Below are 19,054 nucleotides of genomic sequence, written 5' to 3' on the forward strand. Positions count from 1 at the left end.
TTCTGATTCGTACCGTGTGCTGTTTCTCTATGAAAGCCTTTCAGAGCTGAGAGAGTACACAGAGGGGCTCGGGGAGCCCACAGAAGCTGACAGCTGGGACCACAGCTCCCCTCAGTCTGGCCAATCGGTCATCTCCCTGCTGAGCTCCGAGGAATTAAAGAAGCTCATCGAGGAAGTGAAGGTTCTAGATGAAGCGACGTTAAAGGTAGGCTTCCTTTGTAAGCACTTACAGTGGCCAGAGGGGATGCAGAAGCGGCCCCCACGGTCCTGCCCCTGGGAGGGGGACATTGTGTCACTGGACCACAGGAAGACCCGCCACTCAAAGGAAGCTTTGTAGCTTATAAAGTGCTTTTAATCATTGGCTTATTGCATCTTTTCAACCATTTTGTAGGTGAGAAAGGTAGGGCTCAAGAGTTTTCTTTCTCTAAGTTCTGTGCCACGTCTCCATCCCACGGGTTGCTGGCCAGACGTGCGTGTCCAGGGAGATGCTTGCTTCACGGGAGCGTCCTGTTATAAGCAGCCACGTGTTACGAGCTCTCACCGCGGAAACTTCCCCTGCACAGGGAGAAGTGATCGATCCCAGGGCTCGCAACCCGCCCCCCCCCGGGCCGCACCGTTTCACTCAAGTCATTGTGAAAGTCCCACTTCCCATATGCTCCTGAGCACACCCCAAAGATGTGAGGAGAGGAAGTGGCCAGGCAGAGCTGAGGTCAGCTCAGCTCAGATGAGCACCAGCTCAAGGGCTTGCCCCTCCTGGGTCGTCCCAGATCTGCAATGGCTTTTTGCACCAGAATCATCCAGACTGGGGTGAAAGCATAGAGCCATCATAGCTGAAATTCCCAAGGTCAAGGTGTTGGCTCAGGCTGATGCTCTGGGCTGCGATTCACTCATCACCCGGACCCTGGGACCATCATCCCCCAGCTCTTCATTCACACAGAATAACAGGGTCAAAAGTGTTGTGTCAAAAACAAAGAGCTGTCTCGTCTAGGGTGTCACTGGGAGGCCATTTGTTTTTCTGCTGGGCAAGAGCAGGTAACCTGATACTTGGGTCAAAGTGGGGAGATCTGGGCCGATGCTGGGGGCAGAGGGGGGTGGAGCGGTCCCCTCATCCCCCTGGGTCTTGGGGACTCCCAGTCAAGGGATCACAGAGTCACAGCTGCACTCCAGGAGCTCTCGCGGTGTCAGAGCAAGGGAATCCTTTGAGGTAAGGTTATTCCCTAGCACCAAGGTACAAATTGGTGGCCCGAGAGCCACGTGGACCTGTAGGTGTATTTTATTTGGTCTGCGTGGTGACTGCTACAATTATTATATTCTAAAGATGGTAAAACCTGAATTGATACCTGGGCATCTGGCTTCTCTCTTTGTTGAAAGGGAACCGTCGGGTAGCACTGGGTCTGCATTGCTATGGAGCACCAGGTTCTTCTGCACAGGAGATGGGCTCCCTGGTTCTCTGCAGAACATGGCAGAGCCATGTCCCCCAATGGGCTGGGTTTCCAGCTGACTTAGTGGCACCCAGCCCTGTCCGAACCAGTGTGGGTGCCGGCGGGGCGGCCAGGAGGGGAAAAGAGTGACACCTGTTACTTTCCACACACCTTTTCTCTCCTGAGCTTCCTGTGACTCCAGAAAGCACAGCACTCTGGGTCCGGATGATGGAACAGGGTTGAGGAAGGGACAGAGCTTGGCATGTGGCCACGCTGGGCCTGGCGATCCAATCAGCCTGACGTTGCCTCTTAGATTGTTCAGGCTGGCGTGGCACATGTTTTTAATATATGTGTTTCCTTCCACAGCAATTAGACAGCATCCACGTCACCATCTTGCATAAGGAGGAAGGGGCTGGCCTTGGGTTCAGCCTGGCAGGAGGAGCGGATCTAGAGAACAAAGTGATCACGGTGAGTGGCCCAGCGCTGGGGGTACGTGAGAGCCAGAGACAATGGCCCCAGCAGAGAGAACACCTGCTAGGAAGGGCCTCTCTGGGGGTCAGACAAGTGGCTGGCACCAGGCCACTGGGCAGGATTTTGAAGGGGAGCTGTTGGCACCCCATCCTTTATAAGAAGCCTAGTCACGTCACCTACGTGACTCCATATTCTACCTTCATCATGATCCTTCACCAAACAAGGAAGGTCTCTGTGGAGCCCAAACAACTGGAATATGCCAAACGAAATCTGAATCACTTGTGGAACCTTAAAAAAAAAAAAAAAAGTTACAGGTGTCTCAGCCTCACACCAGGACTGCTAGATCAGAATTTCTCGGGGTTAAAGGGGGACATTTAAAAAAAACTCTGTCTGGAGGGGCATTTTAAAAAACTCAAACCCACCGAATGTCACTGAAGAGTACACTTTAAAGTGGCTCATTGTATGTTACGTGAATTTCAAATCAACAACAAAAATTAGAAGCAAATTTTATTCAATGTCTCTTGTTTTGGACAGAGACCAGTAACCTGTTCGCGACTGAACATTTAGACAGGAATGGTTTATGGTCACAGGGGCCTTCATGAAAGGCTGTACAGCCGGGATTGAAGACGTGGCCCTCATAACACAGCGCAGCACACCTGGGTGCAGAGGGGCCTCACCTGGATAGGAGGACACCTCGGGAAGGCGGGTCCTGTAAAGGAGGCTGCTTTCCTGGATTTGCCCACTGGGATGGGGGCGGGGAGTTGGCTTGGATACTGGAGAGGCTGCTGATGGTTGGTTGGGGCACTAGGGCCATGCTGGAAAGAAAAAGAAGCAGTTCCTGTGAGGGTTCACAAAGCACAAGGCAGGCTGCACCCTGAGGCTTTGGATCGCGTGGTCCAGCCCCTGTTCTCTGGGGATCTGCTGGAGCCTGGGGGGAGAGTGGGGAGGCAGCTGTCCCCCATCACCTGCACCTCTTCCTGTGGACCCCATGACTCTGGCCCACAGCGTCTGAGCTGCAGGGGGAGTAGTCCACCTGTCTGCCCACCGTGTCTTTCTGACCCAGATGGTTTCTGGCCGTCCCATCCTCATGGACCGAGCTGTGACATGGCCGCTCCCTGTCTCCAAAGCGGGGTGCACTGTCCTCGTCGATGGCTGTGTTGTCTCAGTGTATTCTATATGCGGGCTCACACGCACCCCCTTGCCCAGCTGAAAACAAACCCTCCAGCTCATCATCAGCCAGCATGAAACACACCACACCTCCCGGCAGGTGACCCGGCCCATTCCTATTGGTCAGTTCAGAGCCTCCCGTGTGTGAGCAGCGACTTCCGTCTTTGCAAGCAGACTCTCTACCACAAAAAAAGCACATAAAACCACCCGGGCCCTATTTCTGTCACTAAGCAGCAGCGGCCTATAAAGGGGCTCCTGACTGTGTAGTTGACTTTCTATTGGAGGAGAAGCGAGAACTGGCCTGTGAGAATAGTACTTGGGATCCTCGGGTCTGCCCCAAGTGGTGATTTCTCGCCACCCCATTTGGCCAGCCACCCCGAGACCCGGCAGCCACTCAAACACCAGGAGGAAGCAGCGCACATCGGCCAGGCATATGCACCAGACTTCCTCTTTCTTCCTCCGTGCGTGAACACTTCTGTTCCTTTCCCGAGTCACTGCAAGAGAACTAATGTTGAGCCCCCATCCATGACCGAGGGCCGTGCTGGGCACTCACTGGCTTGTCTAAACCCATCTTCCCCATGACTCGGGGAGGGTTTGCTGGACATGGAGGGACTATGGCGGAGGGACTCAGATGCCCAGCAGAGCTTCTGCTTCATACTTGGGACTCGTACGGAGCCTGGGGATCCTCGCCACATCTGACGGCATCACAGAATTTTTCGGACACCAAAATAACTTAGAGAAACAGACAGCCTGGTTTCCATGACGATGTAGCTCATCTCAGTGACCGCCTGTGCACGCTGTCATGCCATCCTCTTAATTATGCGCGTTAGAATTGACCTCATTAGAGAGGCAGAGGCAGAGACATGAGATGTTTAAAAATCCCACATATTCTGCTGAAAGGAGACCACAAGGGGTGGCTAGGGCATTGTGTTAGGAAGGGTTCTGAGGACCAGTCTGGCCATTATCGCTGGCGATCTCTGCTCTGGGTGGCTAGGTTTCACTAACTGGTCCGGATCCTCCTCCAGCAAGAATCTGGATCTGACGCCAGGTGATTCCTGGGTCTTGACTTCCTTTGGTTTGCTCAGGTCCACAGAGTGTTCCCCAACGGGTTGGCCTCCCAGGAGGGAACTATTCAGAAGGGCAATGAGGTTCTATCCATCAACGGCAAGTCCCTCAAAGGGGCCACACACAATGATGCCCTGGCCATTCTCCGCCAAGCTCGGGACCCCAGGCAAGCCGTGATTGTCACCCGGAAGCCGGCTCTGGAGGCCACACCTGAACTGAACTCCTCCACGGATTCCTCAGCCTCAGCCTCTGTGGCCAGCGAGGTTTCTGCAGATTCCAGTAAGTGCCCCCGAGCTTGGGGGAGGCCCTGTGGACCACATCGCCTTTGGCCACGTGGGGTGGGTGCTGCTGGGGCCGCTCAGTCACGCGGAGCCTGCCCGGCAGGCTGCTGGGGACGCGTGTCCGTTTATACGTGCGTGGGCACCGGTCCCAGTCCAGCAGGTGGGCTTCCCCGGCTCGCGTGCTGCCCTGGAGGAGAGTGTCCCTGACAATCCCTGTGTTCCCCCCACAGCAGAGGCCACGGTGCACACGGTGACGCTGCAGAAGACCTCTGCGGGGCTGGGCTTCAGCCTGGAAGGCGGGAAGGGCTCCCTGCTCGGGGACAAGCCTCTCACCGTGAACAGGATTTTCAAAGGTGTGGTGTGCGTCTGCGTCTTTGTGCCCTCTCCAGCTGTGTGTCGGGGCCAGGCCCCCTCAAGGCTTCTGGGCACCCTGGGGGCCACATCAGGTTCCCACAACCCCGTGCCCTCCTGGAGGCAGGCAGGCAGGCCACGTAGGGACTCGATTCTGCTTTTTCTAGCTTTTCTCCTCGGCTCGGGGCACCCCCTGACTCCTTCTTGCTCGCTGGGTCCTCGCAAGTGACTGAGCCCTGGGCTTGGTTCAGCTGGGCAGGGCTGGGGCTAGGACGACGCCGGGGAGGCACGGCCCGAGGCGCAGCACAGAAGGGGGCCTTCAAACCCGCAGTAGCCAATCTCAACACGCTATTTCTAAAGATTCATTAAATGAAATCCATAATGAACAAAATATCAAAGTTTAAAATAAGGACAGAGTCTTTCCACTTGTACACACTCAGCCTCACTCGCCTCCTCTTAATCCTGGACCCATTTGAATAAAAACAGCTCCTGTTTTTATTCGAAACACTGACATTTTGTTCATCATGGCTTGAGGCGCAAGCCGGCTGAAAGTGGGGATCACTCGGGTTTTCCCGTGAACATCGTGAATGGCCTGCAGCTCCCACCGACTCTTCGCTGCTCCTCAAGCTGGACCCCAGCACCGCAGAGTGGGGAGCTGTGGGCAGAGAGCACTGGGCAGGAGTCAAGGGACCCGGGTTCCGGCCCCAGCTCAGCCTCTCACTTGCTGAGAGACCACGGCCCCTGGGGCTGGGGGCTCCTCGTCCACACAGAGCTGTGGGGTGTGTTTGGACCTGGGGGCACGGAGGCTCGCTGGGGGCGTTCCGCAGGAATCCATGTTTACCCTAACTCTGGGAAAGACGTTTTTGACTTTTGAAGGTGGACTAGCAGCTCTGAAGCTCGGCTGGCTACCCAAGTCCTTGGGCTCTTGGCCGGTGCAAAGGGACGATTGTCCCGCACGCAGTGTGAGCAGGACACCTGATAGGTACCAGGGCCTGAAATATTTCAGCAGGTTTTTATTCTCATTACTATTGGCTTTTAGTCACTATTTCTGAATATCATTGTATCAAACGGATGGGAAATCCTCTTTTAATATAAACAATAAAGTAACACTCTTTTGAAAGATGAAAGATGAAAGCCACACACGATGTCCTCTTACATGGACGCAGGGGTCCCCTCCAGACCGTTCAGAGACAGCGCGCCTTGAAGGTTCAACAGTCCCCTTCCCACATCGCCCAGTGCCTGGGGAGCTCATTGGAAGGGGAGAGACCACACGTGGACCAGGGTGTGGGGCTGGTGTCCACGGAGGCTCAGAGGGGGAGCAGCTCCCCAGAGGCCTCTATGACCTATGAAGTCTCCTCAACCCGACTCTGGGCTCGGGGCTGCCCAGAACCTCCCTTCCCTGGGGACACATAGTCTACATCTTTCCCAAGGGCCACAGAGCTGGAGCGTGACGTGACGTGCCCACCTCGAGGTCACCGTCTGAGGAGGATGCCTCGTTTCAGACCCACTGCCAAGCTCCCGAGGGATGGGCACCCTGTTCCCTCCCGAGCTGTCCTGGCTCCTCGGACACTGAGGGTCGGAGGTAACCCTCCTTGTTCCCTGGTCACCCATGCAACCCGTTATCTTCCTCCCCCACTCAGGGGCAGCCTCGGAGCAGAGCGAGACAATCGAGCCAGGAGATGAAATCTTACACTTGGCGGGCACGGCCATGCAGGGCCTCACGCGGTTTGAAGCCTGGAACATCATCAAGACGTTGCCTGACGGACCTGTCACGATTGTCATCAGGAGGAAAAGCCTGCAGGCCAAGGGGACCACGGCAGCCGGAGACCCCTAGGCGAAGCACCGGTGCCAAAGCCAGTAACACCTAGCTCCTCACAGCCTCGAATTCTCAGGGTCGCTGCTAATCCCCGCCCGGATGGGGAAAAGCAGAGATGTGCTTCCTGGTGGCCGCTGCCCTGGTCCAGACCTTCTGGGATGCCACCCAGCCAAGAGGGTTGTCCCCAAAGGAAGAGAGAGTCACACCAGGGTGGCCAATACAGACTATGTCTAGAGAGCGTAATGATAATACTGTGGTGCTGTAAATAAAACAGATATGTTATAGTTTGGTATGAGATCCATGTCCTGCTTGGCGGATTTTCCAAGTCCTCTAACGGTGTAATGATTCACACCCCAGAGAGCATTCGCTTTTCTCACGAATCTGCCATGTGGGCAGGCTCGGAGGGGACAGGCCATGCTGCTTTCCTGGGCATCCGCCCGAGCAACTCAAAGGCTGGGCGCTGCAAGCACCCAGAGGGTCATTCTCTCACACCTCTGGCAGCTGATGTTGGCTGTCGGCTGGGAACTGAGCTGGGGCCGTCAGCCCAGACACGCCCAGGGGGCCTCGCCCCGGGCCTGGGCCTCCTCACAACATGGCGGCTGGGTGCAAGGGTGAGAGCCAGGTAGAAGGTGTGTCCTTCTTATGAGCCAGGCTCGGAGCCCCAGGGTATCTTCTGCTGGACCTTATCAGGGGTGCTGGCCCAGGTGCAAGGCGAGGGGAGACGCTGCGGGGCTATTTTGGGAAAACACAATCTACCACACAAAACAGGTGCAAAGCTGGTTTTGGTCGGGTTGGAGACATGATCCTAGGCCTAGGGTGGTACCGGGTGGTGGGGAAAGGACTCCAGGACAGGTGAGACTCAAAACGTGGGCAGGTGTGCCAACAGCATGGACCAGCACGCGTACAAGAGCGTAAATGAAATATTGCTACCATTCACCCACCCCGCGCTGAGCACCGGGCTGGTGGTCAGTGGACACGGTCTTTACTAATCACAGTGCTATCTACACAGTGTGGTTTTTTTGTGCCATTGTACTGATGAGGGCACCAAGACCCGGAGACCGCAGGTGACCCACCCAAGCTGGTGGATGTTGGGGCAGAGATTACGTCCTTCTTTTCCGTGATCTGGTACGGACGGAACAGTGCCTGACCAAAGGGGTATTTATTTGGTTTGTTCATCTCTTAATGCCTGACGGCCACACTCAGGACAAAGGGGCGTATTAGCAGCAACCAGCGCTCCCTGACCAGACCCCGGGCAGTGTCCCAGCCCTGCCCCAGCCCCGTGATCACGGTGGAGACTGGAGGCAACATGCCAACGAGTTATTCCCAGGCCAGGAGTGCTGGGGCCATGTCAGTGGAGTCTGGTGGCTTCTCCAGGGTCCACAGGAAGCAAAGACTGTTTCCTGGCAGTGAACTCATAGAAAACCCGCCGGGGGCCCCTCTTCACGCAAATGCTGTGTGTGACGTCACTGCAGTGGGCATCAGCTCGCTGACTCATTCATTGCGGGAAGCAGCGGGCTTACAGTAGTCGCGTCCTGCTTCCTGCCTTGTGCATAACCCTTCTGAACTTTGTCAAGCCCTACACAGAGACAAGGACTCGGAGACACCGCGTGGACCGGTTCTTCGGGTTTAACGAACACTGACGATCACCGCGATCCAGCCCTGGAAGGCTGCCTGAGTTCCACAGGCACGCCACAGGACCCTACCTGTCCTGCCCTGGGCTGGCCGATGAGGACACGCAGACTTGGAGGTACACCCAGCCCATCTCGCAGAGCCAACTGGGCAACTGCTGGGCAAGCAGCCAGGTCGGGCATGCGGTCCAGCCCAGGGAAGGAGGAGTGGCCTTCCGTCAGCAGTGGGAGCCAGCGACACGCACAAGCACACGGCCAGGGACACAGGGAAGGCGTCCCGCGCGTCTGGGCAGGTTTGTCTCAGAACTAGGACATGGCTGGGGGTGAGCCCACAGTCCTCCAGTCCCTTCTCCTGCTTCAGAACATCGCCCTCTCCCCGACTCAGGACGCCACCAGGGGTCAAGTCTCCAGTCTCCAGGCTCGGGGTGGAGTGGGGTGGAGGGTCCTCCGTCCAGGAGCCAGCAGGGTCTTAACACAAGAGCTCATCCATTAGCACTTCGTGGTGCTGGGATTTACACGGGAGAATCGGCCGTCCCTGGCCAACGTCTTCAGAGCGGAGGAGAGGCAGAGAACAGCGCCTCGGCAAGCGGCTTCCGGTCATCCCCAAACACCGCCAGGGACCCACTTCCACCCCATGGACGTGCACCCTCCCCAGGGCCTCTCTCAGGCTGCCCCGGTGCTTTGCTTTGAGCCGTGTCTTACCAGACCATACGTCATTTCAGCTGCACGGACTCAAGCAGCAGGCTACGTCCGGATTGCTATTCACGTCCCTACATTGTCCTATAAAGACAGGACGTCGAAGCAGGAGCAGGTGAAAGCACTGTTCAGGAACAGAAATTCCGAGGGAGTGGTAGGCACCGGGCCAGGTGCACGTTTTCGGACTCCTAGTCCAGTGCACAGTTTCACCCGATGGACCCCGTGGCCCAGGTCCTCGGGGGGCTGGCTTTCCACCCTACTAGACAGGGCGGCACAGGCAGCTTCCGGGGTCTCCTGAGCTGGTGCCCAGCAGAGTAAGGACCTGCTACGTACTTACTGCGGGAATGAAATCTAAACAAATCCAAGAGTCTGATGAAGCTTTCTTGATAAGTTAGCTGGATCATCCCAATGGCATGACTGTGGGATCTGTAGCCACATCACAATCCATAAGAAGGGGGCTCTCTCTAACCCCTTGACACGGAGCTGTCCTGTATCAAAGCTTGCTCGCACTTCGGCACATCCGGAGACAGACACCCCGGGACTCGAGGGTGGGGAATAAGCTACTACGCACAAGGGGACTGTCTTCCGCTTGTCACTGCCATCACAAGGTCACTGTGGCCAGACACAGGGATGTTCCTCACCCGCAGGCTGTGCGGTCCCGACCGGAGACAGGGAAGGGACCTCGTGTGGCTGCTGAGGCCCCTTCCAGGTGGCAAGGCTGTGCTCCCCGGTTCCGACGACGCACACTCTGGGCCAGGCTGGTGAGGGCCCGTGCGGCCTCAGAGCAGAGCCCGGAGCGGGGACTCCAGCCAGGGCTGCCGGAGGGGACCCGCCCTCCCGTCCTTCATGCTGACAGCAGTGTGGCCCGACCAGCGAGGACTCCAGCCCGGCCTCCAGACAGAGGGGAGGAGAAGGCGAACACCAAGAGAGAGAAGGCGCTCCTCAGAGGCAGGAGAGGCCTGCTCCGCTCACCATCATTCCAGACACTGCCCGACCCAAGGCTGCAGTCGGCTTGCGGCAGATGCAGGCTGCCTGGGTTGGCTGGGGACACGGGAGTTAGCACAGCAGGAAAGAGTGGGAACGACCGATTCAAAAAGAAACAGTGAATGTATTTTTCCTCAGCGCTTATCTCATTTGTTAAAACGGTATTTTCCAAGCCGTTATCTTTTTAAGGGGGGGAAATCTGGTGCGGTGTTATCAGGCTGGAGGGCACCGGATACTCACAAGGCAGCAGAGCCTGGCTTTCGGTGTCGATGGGGGTTCTTTCTGACAGACGGGGTGGGGGGCGCAGGCGGTCTCTGGCGGGGACTGGCACACACAGGCTTCAGACCAGAGCGCATGCCCTGGGGTCCACTGCCTGCAGGTGTGTGGACAACCAGCAGAGAGGGCACAGGAGCGACTCCCCCAGGCCGGCCCCGAGGGGGCAGGGGGAGCGGGGCGGCGGGGGCCACTCCAGCCAGCTTCTCGGAGACGAGCTGTCCCCAAGCGGGTCCCAAAGGCTGAAAACCGGCCCTCGGGGCTCTCCGGTACCCCGCCATTGGGAGCTCTGCGTGAGTCACGGGAGCCCTCGGCCAGTAGGTGAGAACGTCAGTTGTACAAGGTCTTCACGGCTTTCTCCAGGTTGGCATAGAACCCCGCCATGCTGCGGGGGAAGAAGGAGTCCACCACACTCCGTGGGAGGTAGCCGCTGAGGTCGGTCTGGAAGAATGTGACCAGGTTGGTCTTCTCGGGCTCCCTAGGGAAACGGGCACGCTGCGTCACTGACGTGTTCAGAACAGTGCTCCGTAATGTCAAAGCCCGCGGGGCCGTAAGGCAGGTTTACTACTGCAAATTGTAATTCACGCGCCCATCGAACAGAAGGTCCGCAGTAAGCTATGGGTAGGTCTGGGCATGTCACTCAGGCCGGGAGATTGTCCTTACCCTGGCAGAGGCTCGCAGAAGCAGCCACAAGGGTGGTTAAAGCCTCTCACGTAACCTGGCTTCAGGGGACACAATGGATGCTCCACGTTGACAGCTGGAAGACAGAGCAAAACGGGAGGTGAGCTACGCCCTCACCCCTAGTGCATGCAGCACCCCCCCATCTGGAGCCTGAGGAGTCAGCATGGTGCCCCGGGACCTGCCCCTGAGCGCCCCCACCATCCCTTACCCTCACGCACACACACACACACACACACACACACTCACATACGTACACATACAAACCCACACACGCACCCACCCATGTTCACGGCTTCCCACGCCTGCCAGCATCTTACAGAAAAGAACATTCCACAGTGGAAGGCTTGGCGGCAGGGGGGAGGCACCTCTGATCCGCCCTCTGTGCCCACGTGGAAGATCCGCAGATATGGCAGGGGCTGCAGCTTTCGGGAGGCAGTGGGACGTGCGCCGTGGCAGGAGGGAGGGGACAGAGCGACAACCCCGCACACCGACAGTGGAGACCTTGAGCCTCAGCAGCGACAAAGGGTGCTGGCCACATCTGTGAGGTCACTGTCGGGTGACTGGCCTGTGCACCCTCTCACCTTGGCCCCCCATGGCACGCGCTCCCCCTGCACCTGGTGACACCCCGGCTGTCACTCACCATTGGAACTGAGGGTCCCATCCTCATACTTCTTGACGAGCACCAAGTCCACGAAGTCTCTGGGGGAAATGAGCTTCATGGCGGCTGAGGGGCTGGCGGTTCTGCTCACGCAGAGCATCTGTCAAAGCACGGAGGAGTCCAGCTGCCCTGGGCCCCACCCCACACCCAGCGTCTGGGAAATGAGGAGTCTGGCCCTCAGAGCAAGGTCCTGGAGGGAGCACCCCTTGAGCCTCACCCAATCTCAGAACACCCCACCAGTCCACTCTCCCACCTCGAAGGCAAGGTCGCCCCAACCCACCCAGGCTTTATCCTACCCTTCTCCGCCTCCAGCAGCAACCCCTCCAGGGTCACAGGGGAGAAGAACGGGTCAGGTGTAGGATGGGACGGCGCTCTCTGGGGTGTGGCATGGGCAAGAAGGGACCGCACTTGAAGGGACTGGGTTTTAAGACTGGGGCGTGGAGCGTCTTGGCAGAGACACCTCTGCCCACAGGGTCTGAGTCTTCAGGTGGGCATGCAATCCCGGGGGGCACTGGGAATCCATGTCCAGATGACTCAGCCTCCCTGCGTTCTTCCTAAAAACACCAGCCTGAGCGCAGGCTCACCTTCACACAGCCTCTCCCTTTCCACTTGAGACAAACGCACGGCACACCCTACCCATCTGGAATCTCCCTGGCAGGCACGGTCCCCGGGTGCCAAGTCTCCCAGGGCACCAGGGGGACACGTCAGGATGCTGATTCCAGTAGTTGAGCAAGGCACGGCATGCTGGAGTTAGAACCCCACGTTCTCCCCTCTTAAGACCAAGAATCCCACGTTCTCCCCTCTTCTTCTCCCCTCTTAAGACCAGACCTTGCTGTAAGAAACAAGGCAGTTTGGCACTTCGGAATTCTTCTCGTCCCGATTCCTGCTGTGGGATGCATCATTCCCGAAGGAGCACTTACAGTATTGATAAGAAATGCCAAAGGCAGCAACACGTGATAAATCCATAAACTCGCACCCGGCTCTGTGTCCATCCTGCTGCCCGTCTGTCACCTATCTGTCCAACTCAGAATTCGAGTACTTGGGATTTCTCAAAATCAAGCTGATAAATACCAGTCTGCATGGGAGGGCTCCTTCTGTGCGTCCTCGCCATTCCCCTGAATGGCAAGGAGGAACCGCAGGTCAGCTTCTTCTCCCCTTCTCCAGGACCTCAGCTCACCAGCAGCCCGTGTCTTCCTCTATTCCCAGTTACTGTCCACCGAAGGCTCCACCTTTCTTTTTTTTTTTTTTCTTTAAAGATTTCATTTCTAAGTCATCTCTGCATCCGACAATGTGGGGCTCGAACCCACAGCCCCGAGGTCCACAGTCACCTACTCCACTGACCGAGCCAGCCAGGCGCCCCTCTCCTTCTAGCAGTAAGTCCTATCTTTTCATGGGCACATGAATCAACTTGAGAAAGGACCTCCCATTCCCCTCACCGAGAGATGTAAAATAGATTACTTTTTACGTATAACAGTCCTGCATCCACATTTGTAATGTGTCTTAAGGTCACAGGAGATATATTATATACATAAATATATATACATAGAATTCATGTACACATTCATGACGAAGGATGATGTCTTTGAAGAATAAATATACCAGGATGAAAATTCAGTAGCCTACTTGCAATGGAAAAATAAGTTCAAGAAATGATGAGGAGAACTAAGGCAAAAGAAAGCGGATAAAATTAAATTTCCTTACAAACTTGCAGCCAAATGACAAATCCTTGAGTCAGGCAGAGTACGATATTCCTCCAGGAACCCAGGACTGCCTTCTTGTCAAAGCTTTGCTAGAGGCAAAAAGCAACCTTAGCTTTTGATCACAGCCAGGCCTCCGGGATCCTGGAAGTCTTCTTCAGCATACGAAAATCCTTGTGGAAACTTCCTCTATCTCTACCCCCCAACTTAACACTGTATATAATCAATAGCCCCTCACACCCCCAGTGCAGAGCTCTCTGCCCCGGGTCCTGTCCCTGTGCCTTAATAAAAGCACCTTTCTGCACCTAACACGTCTCAAGAATTCTTTTTTTTTTTTAAGATTTTATTTATTTATTCATGAGAGACAGAGAGAGAGAAGCAGAGGGAGAAACAGGCTCCCAAGGAGCAGGGAGCCCGATGCGGGACTCGATCCCAGGACCCCGGGATCATGACCCGAGCCGAAGGCAGACGCTTAACCATCTGAGCCACCCAGGCGCCCAAATGTAGAGCCCGCCCAACGTGGGGCTCGAACCCACGACCCTGAGATTAAGAGTCTCATGCTCTACCGACTGAGCTAGCCGGGCGACTCAAGAATTCTTTCTTCGCCATTCGCTCCTGGCCCACATCACATCAATGTATTTTTAAAATAAATGATAGTAAATAAAACTTCATGTCACGCAGATACATCTAAAAGAATGAAGTCATTGTTTTGCTCAAAACTGCCTGATTTATCACATGTTAAAAATGGCATGCTTTTAGGGGCAGCCTGGGTGGCCCAGTGGGTTAAGCGTCTGCCTTCGGCTCAGGTCATGATCCCAGGGTCCTGGGATCGAGCCCCGCATCGGGCGCCCCGCTCCGCCGCGAGTCTGCTTCTCCCTCTCCCTCTGTGATCGTTTTCACTCTCTCTCAAATAAATAAAATGTTTTTTTCAAAAAAGTCATTCTTTGCAATTTATGATGAAAATTTTAGACGTTAACTAAATGTTAGGTGTCAAGTGCATGTGTGGGGATGAAGTAAGACTTCCCAGAAGTCTGTTGGAGATGGGCATGCAAAACATTTGAAAACTTGCAGGACAGAACTGACAGGGTCAGGCAGGGTACAGGGGAGGGGGGAGGGATTGGGGGCTGCTTTGGGCCCACACTGGCTCAGCCCTAGGCCAAGGACTGAGGGTCCCCTGTGGCCCCAGGCAGGGAAGCAGGCATGCCTTCCTAGAAAGAACCAGAGCGCTCAGAGAGAGACCGTGTAGCATTGAGGAGGGAGCAGAAGGCTAGCTGAGGACAAAGCACCGGCTGACAACCTGCAACCTACCCCCACCCCCGATTCCTGAGTGGGTATGTGTGACATTCCTCCGGGAAACTTTCAATTATCTTACTGTTCAGGCTTTCCTAGAGGCTAAAGCAACCTTAGCTTGCTAATCGCCAAGCCTACAGTATCCCAGGGTCTTCTTTAGCATATATGAAAGTCCTTTTTCCTTATCTTCCCCAACTCCCAAGTCTAAACACCCTACAGAAATGCAGCCATGGTTACCTTCAGTAAGGAAACTCCATATATGTCATTCTGTCACATTTGTGTTAGGTTGTAAAGGGCCTTAGCCCATGGTTTCTCAACTCGAAGCATGTGTGTATAATTATTTGTATATTGTCTTCCCAATTTTTTTACTCTCTCTGGTAGCCCTTATGTTGCTGTTCACTTAATATTTTTATCTAAATGTGCTCACTTTTATAAACTTGGACAAATTTATTTTATTTTATTTTATTATTATTATTTTTTAAAGATTTTATTTATTTATTTGAGAGAGAGAGAGAATGAGAGATAGAGAGCACGAGAGGCAAGAGGGTCAGAGGGAGAAGCAGACTCCCTGCTCAGCAGGGAGCCTGATGCGGGACTCGATCCCGGGACTCCAGGATCACGACCTGAGCCGAAGGCAGTCGCTTAACCAACTGAGCCACCCAGGCGTCCCTGGACAAATTTATTTTAAAAGGATGCTACTTAACTATCTGCAAAATATACACACAAAGGATTGCTGGGTTCTAATTCTGATTCTGAGGTTGAGGCCAGCTGTCCGGTTTTGTTATAAAGGAGATTAGCCAAGTGTTAAATGGGAGTCACAGGCACATTAGCACCTAACTGAAACTCTCCCCTTCAAGCTAGGAGAGGAATTAAAAAAGAACCGAGTCCCGGTGACATCATCATGTCTGATTCAATTTCAGTGTTTGCCTAATATCCTTTGTATCTCGGGGGTGTGTGCCCCACCCTTCAGGAAATACCCACATAAACTCTTGACAATGAACTGAAATGTGAATTTTGGTCCGGGCCAAGAACACCTGGGTCCTCCAGATGGGCCAGCACAGAGCTATGGCCTGAGGTTTCACAACACCATCTGTGTAAACACGCAAGAGGGTGTCACGTCTATGGATGTCAGAATCAAACAGGTTGGCAACATCTCCCCAAGGCAACTTCATTATTAGTTTTGGCTACGAGTTTTTTTTTCCTTCTTAACTTCTGTAATCAAAACGAGGTGTGTTCTTAATGCTACAAATTCCTAACGCTCAATATTCTCAGGACAGAAGCACCTAGAATTATGCCACTAGCGTCATGTGGTTATTTAAATTTACCCTGAGAGTAATGAAAAATAAATAAAGTGAACAATTCGTTTCCTCCAACTAGACACCTTTCAAGTGCTCTGTGGCCCCACGGGGGCTAGGGGCTACTGTAGTGGACAGGGTTGTTACAGAACATTTCCATCATTCTGGAAAGTTCTACTGGGCAGCGCTAGCTTGGACGACATACATTGTACCAATGGAGAAACTGTAATCCCTACAGCTGGGCAGAGAACGCTGGCTCTGGCCACGACTCTGGATTCATCATCATGGCCCCATCAAGGGGCACTATTTCACACCCAGGCTGATGAATCAAATCCAGCCGCAGCTTTAGCAACCTCAGAGCCCACGTTCGCGCTGCCCGCCTTCAAAGCACCTGCGATTTCTCTGAGCTCCGCTTAGGACTTCTCCACCCATCTGGTCACAGGGTTTCCCACCTGCAGCAGACTGGGGCTGTGCGGGGTCCTGCCCTTGCCAAAAGGTGTCCCTGACCCCCTCCAGAGGGACAGGGTCAGGTTACTTGCTAGGGTAACAGCGCTCAGAAAGACTTACATCAGTGAGGCTTTCGATAATTTCAAAGCTGCTCACATTCTCATCCCACTTGTCCCGAAGGGTCCCAGCAAGCGGCTTGATGCAGTCCCACACCTTCTCTGGTGTCGCGTTCACGATTCCTTCTCCCCGGTACCTGGAGCACAAGAAGGAATGTGAGCCCAGGAACCCCACCAAAGCTTTTGATCCTGGGATCATACAGGAGGACTAACCGCCACATCTGTCATTGCTCTTTCCGGCACCCTTGCAGATCAGGGGCTGAGAGTTAACCAGCCCACCTCCCCTCAGACCTGCAGAAACAGACCGTGCGTTTTCACGAGATACAGTTTGCTGGAAATGATTTAGATAATAATAACAGAAGCTTTTCCGGAATATAATTGGCAAGTGGATTCCAGGGTGCTAGGGTAGACTGGAATTATTTTAGGAAGCAAACCCACAGAGACATCAAGAAGGAGTAGCACCTCTGACAAACTTTGACAAGGCATGCACTTACAGGTTCCCTGGAAACTCCATAGATGGCCTCCAGGAAACTGAAACTCCATTCTGTCAAAAGGCACAGAATCGTAGAATTTAGAGCTAGAAAGGCTCTGGGAGATCACCTGACCCAATCCCCTGTGCTATACAGAAGAGAAGTCTGGAGCCTCAAGAGATGTGACCTGACCTGGCTGATTCGAAGAGCCCTGGGTGTTTTTCAAACTTCCTAAAAGCCACCATGCCATTTGTCTCCTCAAGCAATTTCCACCTATTCCTTAAAAATTAGAAGCCTCGCATAAGCAAAAACTATTCCCGTGCCACCCTCCTGGGAACGGGGAGAGGCTCATGCTAAGATGAGGATAGGCTCTGGAGCCTCACCACCATTTGCTAGCCAGCTGACCTTGGGCAAGTCACTCAATGAAAGGGACAGATACATCTCCCGGGGTCCTAGTGCACACAACAGGCCCAGGATTTTTTAAAGAAACAACCCTCAACGGAATCTACCCCTACCCAATCCAGCTCCAGGGTATTAGAGAGCAGAAAGGAGCAGGAAGAGGAGCCTAGGGTCTTCGGAGACCCCAGCCCCAGGGCGCACGCGACCCCTTCCTGCCCAGCTCCTCACTCACGCCTTCCCGGCAAATCTTCCATCCTGACTCGTCCCGCCGGTACTGGAGCACCTTCTCCGCCACCTCCTCGCTCATCTGCGCGGCCAGCGCAGGGTCCATAGCGCCAAGGGTTGCGCGTGGCTGCGGGGTCAAGGCCCGGGTGCGCGGTGGCGGAGGCCGGCTCTGGGTCTGCGAGGCCGCCACGCCCGGGCCGGGGGACGGAGCCTCAGCCCAGGCCCCGCCCCACGCCCCCGGATTGGCCCAGGCGGGCAGACAGGCCCCGCCCCGCCCCGCCCCGAGATTGGCAGGGCCGGAGACGGCCGGGCCAGGCTGGGCGGTCCTGGGCGGGCGGTGTAGACCCGCGGGTCCGCCTCCGGCCTGGGAGGGGCCTTGCGCCTCGAGCTGGGGGGGCGGCCCCGCGGGGCCACTGGCGGCCGGGAGCGTGGACTTCCGCTCCGAGCGCCCAGAGGCCTGCGGCGGGGCGGGGCGGCGGTGCAGTTCGCTTCAGAGATGACGTGGGGCGGCTGCTGCGGGGGGGGGGCGCGGGGCGGGGGGGGGGCGGGCCGCGCAGGAGAGGGCTCCTGGGGCAGGGCCCCCGGGTGGAATCTGGAGGTCTGTGCCACTGAAGCGGGGAGCTCGGTGGCCCCGCCCTGCGGCCGGAGCCCCTGCTGGCCCAGCTGAGTGGAGACCTGGCGCGTTCAGTTCTGGGCACGGGTTTTTGTTTTAATTTTTATTTACATTCTAGTTAGTTAGCATACAGCGCACTATTGGTTTCAGGAGTAGAACTCAGTGGTTCATCACTTACATACAACACCCAGTGCTCCTCACAAGTGCCCTCTTTAATACCCATCCCCCATCTAGCCTATCCCTCACCCACCTCCCTCCATCAACCCTCAGTCTGTTCTCTTTAGTTTTTGGCCATAGGGCCTGAAAGAGCTAAGTGGAGGTGTCCAGGAGGCTGAGGTGCCCGGGCATCTGGGGGAGAGCTGGGCTCTGGCTAAGAGGTACAGGCTTCTCCGCGAGCAGGTGGCCCAGGTCCTGGCGAGCGAGTGGGGTCACATCCCCCGCGTGTGAACGGCAAGGGCAGTCTCGTTTTCCTCCTCTTATATAACCAACTAAATATTTGAAAAGGTCAGCACAGAGGCCTATTTGTGCTTCTATTTGTCTGTTTATCATTTCATTTACAGGTTTGAAAAAAAGGTTGTAAACACAATGACTACTTGAAAACCCTTTTCGGAGGATGTGATAGGCTGTGGGGTTGTAAAGAAGCCGTGCATGGGGAATGAGGGAGTTCCAGACTCTGGACCCAGCTTCAGCCAGTAGTGGCTGTGTGGTTTTGGGCTAGTCACTTAACGTCTTAGTGCCTCAGTTTGCTCCAAGGGGAAATGGGACACTAATACGTGTCTCTGTGTGCCCTTGTGATGGGCAAGTGAAGTGACACAAGTGGGTATTCCTGGGAGCCATAAAAAAAAGACCGATAAGGTAACCACATTAAAAAAAATTAGGCATGGGTGGCTCAGTCAGTTAAGTGTCTGCCTTCAGGTCAGGTCATAATCCCAGTGTCCTGGGATTGAGTCCTGCATCGGGCTCCCTGCTCAGCGGGGAGCCTGCTTCTCCCTCTGCCTGCCGCTCCGCCC

The 19,054-nt window shown here is 55.2% G+C and overlaps 2 protein-coding genes and 1 non-coding gene across 3 annotated transcripts in view; 1 reads left to right on the forward strand and 2 right to left on the reverse strand.

Moving 5' to 3' along the window:
* Positions 1–6,856, forward strand: part of IL16 (interleukin 16) — a 68,983-nt gene extending 62,127 nt beyond the window's left edge. The window contains 5 exon segments of the mRNA XM_073882179.1: positions 37–205; positions 1,788–1,889; positions 4,145–4,403; positions 4,636–4,758; positions 6,397–6,856. Coding sequence (XP_073738280.1) covers positions 37–205; positions 1,788–1,889; positions 4,145–4,403; positions 4,636–4,758; positions 6,397–6,590 — 847 coding nt within the window. The 3' untranslated portion in view covers positions 6,591–6,856.
* A 3,128-nt stretch (positions 6,857–9,984) lies between these two features.
* On the reverse strand, positions 9,985–17,627 carry STARD5 (StAR related lipid transfer domain containing 5). Its single transcript, XM_025893167.2, has 6 exons — positions 17,439–17,627; positions 16,832–16,881; positions 16,342–16,474; positions 11,475–11,592; positions 10,817–10,910; positions 9,985–10,631 (listed from the first exon to the last, which is right to left on the reverse strand). Exons 1-6 carry the CDS (start codon positions 17,535–17,537, stop codon positions 10,484–10,486), a joined length of 642 nt encoding a protein of 213 aa, XP_025748952.1. The 5' UTR covers positions 17,538–17,627; the 3' UTR covers positions 9,985–10,483.
* On the reverse strand, positions 13,701–13,773 carry TRNAK-CUU (transfer RNA lysine (anticodon CUU)). Its single transcript has one exon. It is a non-coding gene; the product is annotated as a tRNA-Lys (tRNA).
* Positions 17,628–19,054: the final 1,427 nt, after the last annotated feature.

This window comes from Callorhinus ursinus, unplaced genomic scaffold (genome assembly GCF_003265705.2).
Source record: "Callorhinus ursinus isolate GAN/ISIS: 27379988/994484 unplaced genomic scaffold, GSC_fseal_2.0 scaffold45, whole genome shotgun sequence".
Classification (NCBI taxonomy): domain Eukaryota; kingdom Metazoa; phylum Chordata; class Mammalia; order Carnivora; family Otariidae; genus Callorhinus; species Callorhinus ursinus.

What these genes read in the sequence shown, in the direction of transcription:
- STARD5 (XM_025893167.2), bottom strand. Translation starts at nt 17,537, where the DNA reads ATGGACCCTGCGCTGGCCGCGCAGATGAGCGAGGAGGTGGCGGAGAAG. An exon ending in GGAAGATTTGCCGGGAAGGC is followed by an intron (nt 16,882 to 17,438) that starts GTGAGTGAGGAG and finishes GCCTTTTGACAG; the next exon opens with AATGGAGTTTCAGTTTCCTG. An exon ending in TTATCGAAAGCCTCACTGAT is followed by an intron (nt 11,593 to 16,341) that starts GTAAGTCTTTCT and finishes GTGCTTTGACAG; the next exon opens with ATGCTCTGCGTGAGCAGAAC.